At 43.0% G+C, this 13161-nt stretch overlaps 1 protein-coding gene across 2 annotated transcripts in view; it reads left to right on the forward strand.

Annotated features, from left to right (window-relative positions):
- The window catches only part of camsap2b (calmodulin regulated spectrin-associated protein family, member 2b), a 72853-nt gene that overhangs the window by 26427 nt on the left and 33265 nt on the right, over positions 1–13161 (forward strand). For both annotated transcript variants that reach the window (XM_084057499.1, XM_084057500.1), the window contains 2 exons: positions 747–821; positions 12014–12140. In XM_084057499.1, coding sequence (XP_083913625.1) covers positions 747–821; positions 12014–12140 — 202 coding nt within the window. The remainder of the gene's footprint in view (positions 1–746; positions 822–12013; positions 12141–13161) is intronic.

Raw genomic sequence — 13161 nt, forward strand, 5'->3', positions numbered from 1 at the left:
GGGTATTTGTTGGAACAGAAGAGAGGTGGGTGAGACCAAAAACACACAAAAATGAAGAAAAAGTTAAAATTCATGGTGTAGACCCTTTAAACATGATGACAATCCACACGAATCTGCACAATTAACATGCTGATAGTGAAGACCTGCAGTAAACACTAGTACAGGAGGAGGCTTGAATAGATCGTGGCCGTGTGTGATTGGAGGGTGTACGAGTGTGGAACCGACTTGACTTGCGTGCCTGTCTGAACTACCATATACTACTCCATACACTTTGTCATGACGGATAGCAGATATAGCCAATCAACAAGCTCAAAATGCATCGTAGAATGGCTATTTTCGCTATTCTACTATAAAATGAACAGAACTCTTGTAGTCACACACAGTCATGGTTCCATAGCCCAGATGGACGGCAATGCCGTGGGTTTATGCGATCTGTATAGTAACGGGTGCGCTCCCATAGCCTGGACGGACGGTGGGTAGAAATACGGGAATGGAATATTTTCTTTTTTTTGCATGACATGCCCCAAACAGGGACGCCAGGTTCAAAGTGGTGAAATTCTTAGAACTAAAACATCTCTCTGTCTCCTTCAATCTCTACCTCTCTCTCTCTCTCCACTGTCCGAGCGGGCGAGCGAGGCACAATCTCTCCATTCATTCATTCCTTCACCTCCTGTCCATCAAAGGCTTGTGTGAAACATGACCCCAAGTAAACACCTCCCCTCCCCCTCCCCCATGTCTCTCTGCAGGTGAACGAGCACCTCAGGAACATTCTTGTTGAAGAACAAAGGCTCCGAGAGGCTTCCTGTCCAGAGTCACACAAGGTGAGAGATGTTGTCCACACGGCCTGCGCGCACACACACACACACACACACACACACACACACACACACACACACACACACACACTCACACTGCAAAACCATGCTTGTTAACCAGTTGAACCCTAGCGTCTCTATTCTGGAGCCAACATTTGGTGAAAAAGAACAAAACTACAAGTTGACAACGCATCGCAACGCGTGTCTGTCTGTGTGTCTGTGTGTCTGTCTGTGTGTGTGTGTGTGTGTGTGTGTGTGTGTGTGTGTGTGTGTGTGTGTGTGTGTGTGTGTGTGTGTGTGTGTGTGTGTGTGTGTGTGTGTGTGTGTGTGTGTCTGTGTGTGTGTGTGTGTGTGTGTGTGTGTGTGTGTGTGTGTGTGTGTGTGTCTGTGTGTCTGTGCGTCTGTGTGTGTCTGTGCGTCTGTGTGTGTCTGTGTGTGTCTGTGTGTCTGTATGGCTGGAGCTAATCTTGCAAACCGCTGGACCGACCATATTCTCCATATTCTGACTTTTGATCCTGACTGTTTTTTGTAAATTAATGCCCTACGCGAAGCTTGTAGATCTGCTACTTTAGAATTTGAGTCCTGAAAAGTAACAGTTTTGGACATACAAGCTTTCCACCCCGACAGAGACGATATGTAACTTTTATTTCATAATGGATGTCAATGGGGCTTTGATCTAGCTGAAACTTTGACCAAATTTGGAGTCATGCATTATAGATATGAAGACGACTGACATAGATGACAAGCCATTCCCGAGATCCACTTGATTCGATTTTTAATTAACACTCACGGCTCTCCAGTCACACACACACACACACACACACACACACACACACACACACACGCATCCCCTGCAAAGAACATCCAGATGAGCTGTGACTCATACAGTAACAGCACAGAGAAATGCTGGCGAGAATGAGAGAGAGAGAGAGCGAGCACACGAGAGAGAGAGACAGAGAGATCGATGAGAGAGAGAGAGAGAGAGAGCGAGAGAGAGAGAGAGAGAGCGAGAGAGAGAGAGAGAGAGAGAGAGAGAGAGAGAGAGAGAGAGAGATTGGCAGACAAGAGAGGAAAGATAGAATCACAGCAAGTGAACGCGTGACAAAGCAATAATTAGAAGAGGAGAGAGAAAAGGAGGGAGGGGGGCAGAGTGGATAAATGACATCTGGAGGGAGAGAGAGAGAGAGAGAGAGAGAGAGAGAGAGAGAGAGAGAGAGAGAGAGAGAGAGAGAGAGAGAGAGAGGGACAGAGAGGGACAGAGAGAGAGAGAGAGAGAGAGAAATAATGAGAGTGTGGCAGACAGAGAGGGGGGGGTGTTTTCATTCTGCAGACACAGTGGTTATATAAGGCCTGTGAGACAGAGCGTGACACGCTGTGACATTCTGCTGTGGCCTGTCGTCCTCTCTGTCTCGCTGGCACATAGAGCTACAGGCCCCTTATCAGGTCACGACCCCTGATTAGGGTCACGACCCCTGATTAGGGTCACGACCCCTGTTTAGGGTCACGTTAGTCTCGCATGGCCAGACCGTTGCCTCCCACAATTTTCAAATGTTTCCGGTCATACAGTCTGGGACTCGGAAGCTCTGATCATGATTAAAATATACTGTAAAGCGGATATGAAGCCTCCTCCCCACTTCTGTTTTGTCTTTACAGTCGCGCAATTGCATCCTAATATAAATCAAAATCATCTAAGTATATATAGCTTGCTGCTTAGTAGAAATGGAAATTAAAAAATAAAACGTAAAGATATTTTTAAATATATTTTTGTGAACAGAAGAGCCAGCTTCCTCTCTCAGATTTCAGGAGGTGTAGTTCCAGACTCTATATAGCATTCGGAGATTGTGGAATAGTTGTCTGGCTAGGTGAGACTATAGGGTCACGTTATGATAAAAGGTTTAATCACTCAGCCCCTATTTTGAATGCGTTAAAAAAGTAACAGATCTAAAAATACACAATACGCTGCATCAGGATGCATTGTGATCTGCTACTTTCAAATACCTGAAATAACATAGAATGTCATCTCATTCAATGTCTGTATATTGAATATCTATATACAGTGAATGCTTCTGTGAAAATCCAGTAAGCAAAGGTTTAAAAATGTTTTTGAATGCTGTACGTGCGTGTACGTGTGCGCAGGGACGTGCACAGATAGACTAGGTGATGCTAGAGCACCTGCCCTTTGCCCTCTTGACCAGAAGTGCCCTTTTGAAGAAAGAAAAAAAAACGTTTTTTTTTCCAGTTTACAGCAGGGGTCTTCAACAGGGGGTCCGGGACCCCTAGGGGGTCCTCAGAGTTACTACAGGGGGTCCGCCAAATCTTTATGTGATATGATTTTTCTTTTTACCATAACCACTCGAAACCTACAGTAGCATCCCTTTTCTGAGGAGAACTTTAGTCAAGGACCCCCAAATAGCAGATCTATAAGCCCACAACGCCTCGCGCTGCGAGGCGTTGTGGGCTTGTAGATCGGCTATTTTTGGCAAAGAGGTATAGGTGTAGAGGGAAAAAAGAGCAGACCAAGTAAACAAAAAAAAGTATAGTTTACTTGAGCACCTGCCCCTCAAAATGTCTGTGCACGCCACTGTGTGTGCGTGTGAGCGTGCGTCGCATAAAGTATCAAAGCAAATGTTTTGCCGGGCAGTGTGCCGGTATAAGTAAACTTCCTGTAATTCAGTGGCAAGTCAAAAGAGGTACACATTGATTCAAATTGGATCAACTGTGTGTGTAAACACCAGTTAACGGACAGGCCAGAGGCTGGATAAGAACATTTACCAGCACACAGCAGTGTGTAAACCTGTTTTTTTTTTCTAATCATCACACATACAGTAGCTGACTGGCCAGGGGGGGGGGGGGGGGGGCTTTTTCAGATGGGGGTCCACGGCCAAATAGCCTACATATCAATTTGGGGGTCCTTGACATGACAAAGTTTGAGAACCACTGGTGTAAACCTTGTCATTGATCATCAGCAGCTACTGACACCCTGACACTGCAACACGCTGTCATAAACCACCTGTTTACACCTGGAGGTTGTACAATGTCTGTTTACTGTATCTGGTGACAAGGGGAGTACTTATGTTTCACAATAGAGGCATCATTACTTTGCTTTTCACAGGGATTGTCAAAAGCAAAGTGTCAGAAATTGTCAGAAATTGTCAGAAATTGGGAAAATTAAGTTCTACAAGCTTGTAGTCAGGTCAAGGGCTTGAAATAGGGCTTAAGAGGTTAATTCACAAAACATTTTTGTAAGTTTCGGCACAGTACTGAAATACATGTACTTAGTTACTGTCCACAATTGGTCTTTAAACATACAACGCATTTTTGTCACAGTTTCTGACCCACTTCTGATAATGTTGGTCTATAATGACATGCCCAAAAATAGGGACGCCAAGTTGAAACTGGTTAAATGCGGTCTTCATGAATAGAGAGAGACTTTCTTGGTAAGTTGGCTGCATGTATGTGTGTGTGTGTGTGCTTGGGAAAGTTCACTTAAAATATGAACTAGTTCAAAGTTCAGTTCACAAATTTTAAAATGAACTAGTTCAAAGTTCAGTTCATAATTCAAAATTTTGAACTAAAGTTCATGGTTCAAAAAATGAACTAGTTCAGTTCTTTTTCGTTCTTTTTTTTCAATATATATTAGTGCTGTCAGGCGATTAAAATTTTTAATCGCGATTAATCGCATGATTTGTGTAGCATGATTTGTGTAGTTAATCGCGCAATTAATCGCTTATTAATCGCATATTTTTATTGTCTCAAACTTGAATGATTAACTGAAAAGCAGTGCATTGTATTGTATTGTATATGGAGCAGGGTGCATCCGAATCTATTATTTATTATTATTACTATACTTTTATTTTTTATCCAATACATTATAAAACCAATGTTATTTATTTAATTTTCTTATACATTATATCCTCTCTGGTGTACATACACAAAGCACCCTATATTTATTATTTCCAGTGGTGTAAAGTAACTAAGTACATTTATTCAAGTACTGTACTTAAGTACAATTTTGAGGTACTTTTACTTTACTAGAGTATTAGCAGTTTTCAGTACTTACTTACTTCTACTCTACATCTCAGAGGCAAATATTGTACTTATTTTTAATTATTTGAAAACTGAAGTTACTAGTTACTATGTAGATTTTGCAAATACATGAATCACTTCAGCCCTATTTAAGTTTTGGCTATTGGAAAATAGCCGATCTACAAGCTCACAACCTATACCTCTATGCTCACAACAGGTCACGGTGCGACACAGTGAGCTTGTAGATCTGCTATTTTCTAAAGATTTTCATTCATCTTGGTGGGAGGCCTACTTTTCTTGGACGCTTTTTTTCTCTCTGCCAAAAATAGCAGATCTACAAGCTCACAATGCGTCGTGCTGCAACACGTTGTGAGCTTGTAGATTGGCTATTTTTGGCTTATGTTCCCCCCATCTGGGGTTCATGTGGTTAATACTAATGTAATGCATAATAATGTAATGGTGTTTTAATTTTTCATTCATCTTGGCGGGGGGCTGGGGGCTTGTCAAAGTGAGTGTATGACACTGTTAACATCAAAAGCCAGGTGCAGAAGTCCACTTTTAATGCCAAAATAAAGTCGGGTCGGACGTCCAGACTACAATACGTTCATTCAGAGGTTCGGGGGCCGGGGCTACCGTCCTAAAGTCGGCTGTTAGGCTACGGTGCACGACGCATCAGCCACGGTCCGGACATGTTGTTGTAACATCCCAAACTCATTTCGCCGTTCCGCGGTGTTTACTTTATTAATTCAGCCCAGCTTCAAGTTAATTTTGTCGGCAGTGAAGCCAAGGAAACAACACCGATACTTTGGAAGAGACACAAGTCAACTTCCAAATGCTTGTGGCCGGGAAATGAGCTTCGCAGAGCGGATAAAGTGTCAGCTCTTCGCCCTGGCCGAGTGGCCGTAACTGTCTGTGCTGTTCACTAGCTGTCGCTGCAATGAGACTGTTCACTCGGAGTCGGTCTCCGCGCTGCGCACATGAATGTGAGACGCCGCCTTGCTTTTCTCTTTTTTTGGCTGATGGTGCGTTCAAGACGCCTCGGAAACACAGAATAGGATGAAATACAACATGACAAACCGATGTAACCATGGAATTTTGGGACACTCTTGAACGAAGTTTGAACGAAGAGAGAACGCCGTTCACAAACGCCAGAATGAACGCGTTCACAATAACGTTCATCTAGCGGATATACAGTACGTTCAGTTCACGTTCGCCCAAAATACGAACGAGTTCATGAACGATCGTTCATTGAACGCGTTCAGGCACAACACTGTGTGCGTGTGCGTGTGCGTGTGCGTGCGTGCGTGCGTGTGTGTGTTTGTATTACTATACTAACGAGGACCAAGTATTGTAGAATTTGAAGAAATATACATTGTGTGGACCGTTTTCCTGGTCCTCACAAGACAAATGGTTGTTTTATAGTTAAAAAAAAACATTTTTTAGAGATACGTTTACAATTAGAAAAACATTCAGGTCAGGATTAGACATTTAGGTATCTTAGAGGTTAGGTTTAGGGATTGGAATTAGAGTTCAACATGATTTATACTTAGTTGCGCGCCAGTGTCGTGCACCGAAAAACAGCCGATCTATAAGCCCACAACGCGTCGCGCTGCGACGCGTTGTGGGCTTATAGATCTGCTGTTTTTTCGGCTTTAGGCTTACGGTTAAAAATGGCAAAATATATATACATTTTAAATGGCATTCATAAAATGGCTGTCCTAAAGTGTTGATGTCCTCACAAGTATAGTAATACAAACCTGTGTGTGTGTGTGTGTGTGTGTGTGTGTGTGTGTGTGTGTGTGTGTGTGTGTGTGTGTGTGTGTGTGTGTGTGTGTGTGTGTGTGTGTGTGTGTGTGTGTGTTCTGGTATAATCGGAGAGAGATCGCTGGTACTGTATCTCTCTGTATGCTGTTAATACACGAAGGTCCTGTGACCTGACTGTCTCCCTCCCTCCCTCTCTCTCTCTCTCTCTCTCAGACACACACACACACACACACACACACACACACACACACACACACACACACGCACACATAAGCACGCACAAACACACACACAGAGCTTTGTTCAGAAGCAAACTAAGGATTTCCAACAGGGAAAGAAGAGCAGAATCAAAGTGTGTGAATGTACTAGACACTGTCTCACTGTGCGCTGTCCATTAGCCGCTCTGTGCTCTTGTCACAGCACTGTATTATCAGCCTCTACTGGAGTCTATTCACTGAATGAGAGATACTGTAAGAAGATCATTCTCCTCATGCTGGCACACACGCGCGCGCACGCACGCACGCACGCACGCACGCACACACACACACACACACACACACACACACACACACACACACACACACACACACACACACACACACACACGGCAGGGGGTCCCAGCACAGGGGTTTCAGCAGGGGGTCCCCAGCAAAATGATTGATACTAGGAACCAAGTGGACCCTTATGGGCCTGTAACTCCGACAGTGTACAAAATGTATTTGGTTATATTTGTACGCTGTCTGAGTTTAGCACTGAGGATTTTGCAGTGTAGATTGCAGAGATATTAAAAATCACACCCAGTGTGAAGTGAGCGGTGTGGTCATCACAGTGATGGAAGCTCACTTAAAAAAACTATTTTTTTAAAAGTGCATAGTCCTATTTATAGGTTATTTATTTCCTCATGTGTCTCACTAGCCAATCACAGTGCTGAATAAAGTCACCCAATTGAGTCCGCCAATCACAGTACAGCTAGGGGTGTACTAATGTAGAGGGGTGTACTATTATGGGCCAATCACAGTGCAGCGAAGGGTGTACTAATGAGGTGTCCCAACCCCACTTATAGGGGCGGCTATACCGCCCAAAAACAACAACAGCAATAGTTTGACTGGGGGTCCGTGGCCTAATGCACATAAAAATGGGGGTCCTTGAAACTAAATCATTTGAGAATCACTGCTCTACACCAGCGTTTCTCAACCTTTTCATGCTGTGTGTGAACCCCCCCCAAATGATCATAATTGAACTGGGGACCCCCCTACATAATCATATTCAGCTGGCAGGTACGTGGCTTCTAGTGACTCCATGTGTATCAGATGAGACGTGCTGTGCTTGTCTACACCCTCCTCAGACCAACAGTAGGGGTCAGCAGTGACAGGGACCATACACACATCGAGGGATTGGGATAACGACCAAATTGGGAGAAGAGAATGAAAAAGATCATAAATAATTGATTTACCTTTTTTTTTAATTGTATCTCTTGACAGGGACTGTACACACAGGGGGGAATCTTCAATCGGCATAATGACAATATATTGGAGAGAGAAAAAAATCAAATTGATTAAAAAAAATCATCATGAGTGGATGTTAAGTACACAAATATTAACAAGCAAAACAGCAGCAACATTTCATCCCTGCACAGGAGTAATGATGGTTACACCTTATTGGTCTCTATCAAACCTCTCTAGTTGGTCAATGCTTGTGATGCAAATCCCACCTGAGTTCTCTGCTGCACCATTAGATTTGATAAAGACTTTACAGCTGATAGTCCAAGTGGACTGGATTTTACCTTCCTTTTTGAGAGCCCTTGCTTTTCTAGCAATGTCTGCATTTTTTTTGTGAACCAAAACCATTGTATCCGTATGTGGGTTGGCTATTCAAAAATAGCAGATCTACAAGCTTACAGCGTGTCACTCCGTGCCGTGCTGCGAGCTTGTACATCTGCTATTTAGAAAAAAATCAAAAAGGTTTGAGAAGCAGCGCTCCAGAGAATAGAGATGGTTCCCCTATAGCAGCAATGTGACTCCTCCCCCCCCCCGCTGTGGCCCTAATGACTGTCCTACGCTGTCCTCCTGCACCTCCTCACACGCCTCCTAGCCAGTGGTGTAAGTAACTAAGTACATTTACTCAAGTACTGTACTGTACAGTACTGTACAATTTTGAGGTATTTTGTACTTTACCGGAGTATTTCCAATACTTTTACTTCTACTCCACTACATCTCAGAGGCAAACATTCTACTTTTACTCCACTAGAATTATTTGAAAACTTTAGCTACTAGTTATTTGTAGATTTGGATTGTTATTACACATTACACACTCCACCCTTATATACATTTTGGCCATTTGAAAATAGCAGATCTACAAGCTCACAATGTGTCGTGATGCGACGCATTGTGAGCTTGTAGATCTGCTATTTTCAAAAGATTTTTATACATTTGGAAACATGTGAAATGGGACATTCTGCATAATGAGTACTTTTACTTTTGTACTTTAAGTATACTTTGAAACCAATACTTTTGTACTTTTACTCAAGTAAATGTTGATTACCGTACTTTTACTTGTAACAGAGTATTTCTACATTGCAGTATTGATACTTTTACTTGAGTAAAACATTTTAGTACTTTTTCCACCACTGCTCCTAACATCGTCCACTGATCCAAATGGCACTGGAGGTTGTTACCTGTAATTCCATCCATTGTGAACAGCCCTCATTCACCAACAACCCAGGACCACTTTAGCCCCCCCCCTCTCCCTCCTCCCAAACCAAGACATGATTGTGACCATCCTCTCTCTCTCTCTCTCTCTCCCCCAATTATGCTGCCACGTGTCTGATCAAACAACCGCATCCACACACACACACACACACACACACACACACACACACACACACACACACACACACACACACACACACACACACACACACACACACACACACACGCACACCTATCACCACATCTATCTACTAATCCAGTGATTATCATTAGGTCACAGACCCCCATTTCATACCATTTTCATCTTCATCTTCAATCCTCAGTGTTTATTTAACTCTGAGAGTCTAACAAATGGAACCAAGAGATGAGGTTCTATGGGACCTCATCTCTGAGCTGTATAGCGGACGCAGAGGTTCATAATGGGGCTACGGTATGTCAGACAGAGAGGTGTGATTTCAACTGCTTCAGTCCGCTCTAAAACGACCACCTGTCACCCATCATCATTCCTGTGTGTTTATGGGTGAACGGGGGAGTGCTATACGGTGGATTGATTGATTGATATCTTTATTGATCATGACATAAAACATATCTCACATGTAACATACATCTGACCCACCATAATCAGAAGGATAAAGCTTACAGCTTGTTTCAATTGCGGGTCCTTAGTATGAGGTGTGTATACATCAAATACAGATTTACAATATACCACCTACAACAGGGGTCTTCAACAGGGGGTCCTCAGAGTTACTACAGGGGGTCTGCCAAATCTTTGTGTGATGTGATTATTTTTTTTACCTTAAGCACTTGAACCCTAGCATCCCTTTTCTGAGGAGAACTTTAGCCAAAAAATAGCAGATCTACAAGCTCGAGCTTGTAGATCGGCTATTTTTTGGCAAAGAGGTGTTTGGTGTAGAGAGAAAAAAGAGCAGACCAAGTAAACAAAAAAAAGTTAAATCTTAAACACAATTTTTATACAATGTAGAGGGGGTCCCTGCTTCATCTCTCTCTCAGCTAGGGGGTCCTTGGCCTGAAAACGTTGAAGACCCCTGATCTACAATATCGATACAAAAGTCCTAAAAAAAATTACATCTTCAAAAAACACTATTTTTTCACATATCTCAGGAACCACAATTCAGGTCTACTACCTACTCAGTTCCCTAGAAACAGCTTCTAGTATGTGGTGGTGGTGTTGTACTGCATTATTTAACAGACGGCAGACGGAAACATATAAAGCTGTAGGTTAAAATGGATGTTATCCTAACCCGGCTCATTATTAAGCTCTAAATCACATGCGCTACCTGTTGCGGCACCTTATGGCGCGTCCATACACCGCCTCGGTGCGGATGAATTGTCGTGTCATCTTTATTTATATAGCACATTTAAAAAGCAATAGCATTTGGACCGCAAAGGGCTTTCCGATCCAGGGTGACGAAAACCACAATAAATCATAATCCACGAAGGCAAGGCTAAAGTTTAACCCAGAACGCATCTGTGTCGCTTTTTTGATTTTAGCTAAAAAGCATTATTTTACACTTTTGGCTATTCAAAAATAGCAGATATACAAGCTCATAGCGCGGCACCGAGTGCCGCGCTATGAGCTTGTAGATCTGCTATTTTTGAAAAAATCGTGAAAATTTGTGCAAATCTTTGAGTATTATATATTCTTTTTAACTAAAATCTTTGCTTTTGGGGGTCCCTGGAACAAATTATTTTGAGATAGGGGTCGGCGGCCAAATACATATCATTTTGGGGGTCCTTGACATGAAAAGGTTTGAGTACCACTGATATAGAAACATATGTTTTTCAGAAAACTGTTGGGATTTAGAAGATGTTTGTGGAATAGGCTTCAGGTCTTAATGGGTTAAAGAGACATAAATCAAGTCAAGAAAAACGGAATAAAAATAAACGACAGATTAGAACTTGATGCTGTCAGGCACCTCTAAACCTCTTATCTCCATATTCAAACTGTTTGTGTTTTTTGAGTGGTGCCAACCACTCCTATATCTGACTTTGTCTGTTTGTCCGTTCGTATGTATGTCCAATAAACAAACATTGATGACAACATCAATACGGGGCTCATCAAAGGCACCACTCTTTTCACACAGGGTGTGATTTTTTGTCAATAAACGCCCTACTTGATCACACTACAGCGTCAAACCAAAGCATAAAAAGTAGCAGATGTGCAAGCTTGAAACGCAGCGCAACGAGCTTGTAGATCTGCTAAATCTGGAAATCTGCCGTTTCCTGAAAAGTAACAGTTTTGTACTTATGAGGTTTCCACCCGACAGAGACGATATACAAGTATACACTGTCTCAGTGAAGGATGCATTTTTCTGTTTAATCATTTCTTCGCATGCCTGAAATTCCTCAATTTAACATGAATCTGCTGTGTTCTGTGTGTGTGTGTGTGTGTGTGTGTGTGTGTGTGTGTGTGTGTGTGTGTGTGTGTGTGTGTGTGTGTGTGTGTGTGTGTGTGTGTGTGTGGGCCTGTAAGTGCATGTTTATACGAATATGTGTCTCTCCTCTCTGATGATGACACAGATGGGTGTGTGTGTGTGTGTGTGTGTGTGTGTGTGTGTGTGTGTGTGTGTGTGTGTGTGTGTGTGTGTGTGTGTGTGTGTGTGTGTGTGTGTGTGTGTGTGTGTGTGTGTGTGTCTGACAGTGATGATGTTTTTGTGCTGTTTCCATGGCTACACACAGGCTCGCTACAGGAGAGAGCAGGCTCCCTCGCTCCCCCTGGTGGACAACCTGCTGAAGGACAACACGGACGGCTGTGCCCTGGCAGCTCTGCTGCACTTCTACTGCCCACAGTCTGTCAGACTGGAAGGTACGCTACACCACTCCATCACTATCACTATCACAATACAGTCTGTCAGACTGGAAGGTACGAAACGCCACTCCATCACTATCACTATCACAGTACAGTCTGTCAGACTGGAAGGTACACTACACCACTCCATCACCATCACTATCACAGTACAGTCTGTCAGACTGGAAGGTACGAAACGCCACTCCATCACCATCACTATCACAGTACAGTCTGTCAGACTGGAAGGTACGCTACACCAGTGGTTCTCAAACTTTTTCATGTCAAGGACCCCCAAATTGACACTTATTAGCTCGCGGACCCCCATTTCAAAAAATATGCCAGGGACCCCCATAAGAGAAGATTTTTTTTACGGCTCTAGCAGTGATTCTCAACCATTTTAATTTCAAGGACCCCCAGTTTGACATGCATTAGGGCTACAGACCCCCATTTAATGGCATTTCTATCACTTGGACCGCAATTTATATTGTAAAATCTATGTCAATTTAACTCAGAGTTACAGACCATAAGGGTCCATTTGGTGCCAAATCTATCATTTAGCTGGGGATCCCCTGGAACTCCCACAAGGACCCCTGGGGGTCCCCGGACCCCACTTTGAGAACCAATGCGCTACACCACTCCATCATCATCACCATCACAGTACAGTCTGAGCGGTTCACCCGGTCCGTGTGGGTCCATTCTTACACTAAAACACTGAGAATTTTACTGTTTGCTGTGTGCTGTAGAGCAGAGCACTGGTTCTCAAACTTTTCAGGCTGTGACCCCCCCCAAAATAATCATATTTGAACTGGGGACCCCCTCACCTGATAAGCACTCGGAATGAGGCATTACATTTAGTTTGACTCGGTTCCACAAATAAATATTGTGCAAATAGCATATCTACAAGCTCAGATTGGCTATTTTTTGCCTCTTTCTTATATTATTCGACAATTTGGCCAATGTTGAACCAGTTTTTATAGTATAGTTTCTTTTTTAGCTATTAAAACGGTCTTAAAAGTCCTTAATTTGTCATGTTAATATA

Source organism: Gymnoscopelus microlampas, assembly GCF_963454915.1.
Source record: "Gymnoscopelus microlampas genome assembly, chromosome: 5".
Classification (NCBI taxonomy): Eukaryota; Metazoa; Chordata; class Actinopteri; order Myctophiformes; family Myctophidae; genus Gymnoscopelus; species Gymnoscopelus microlampas.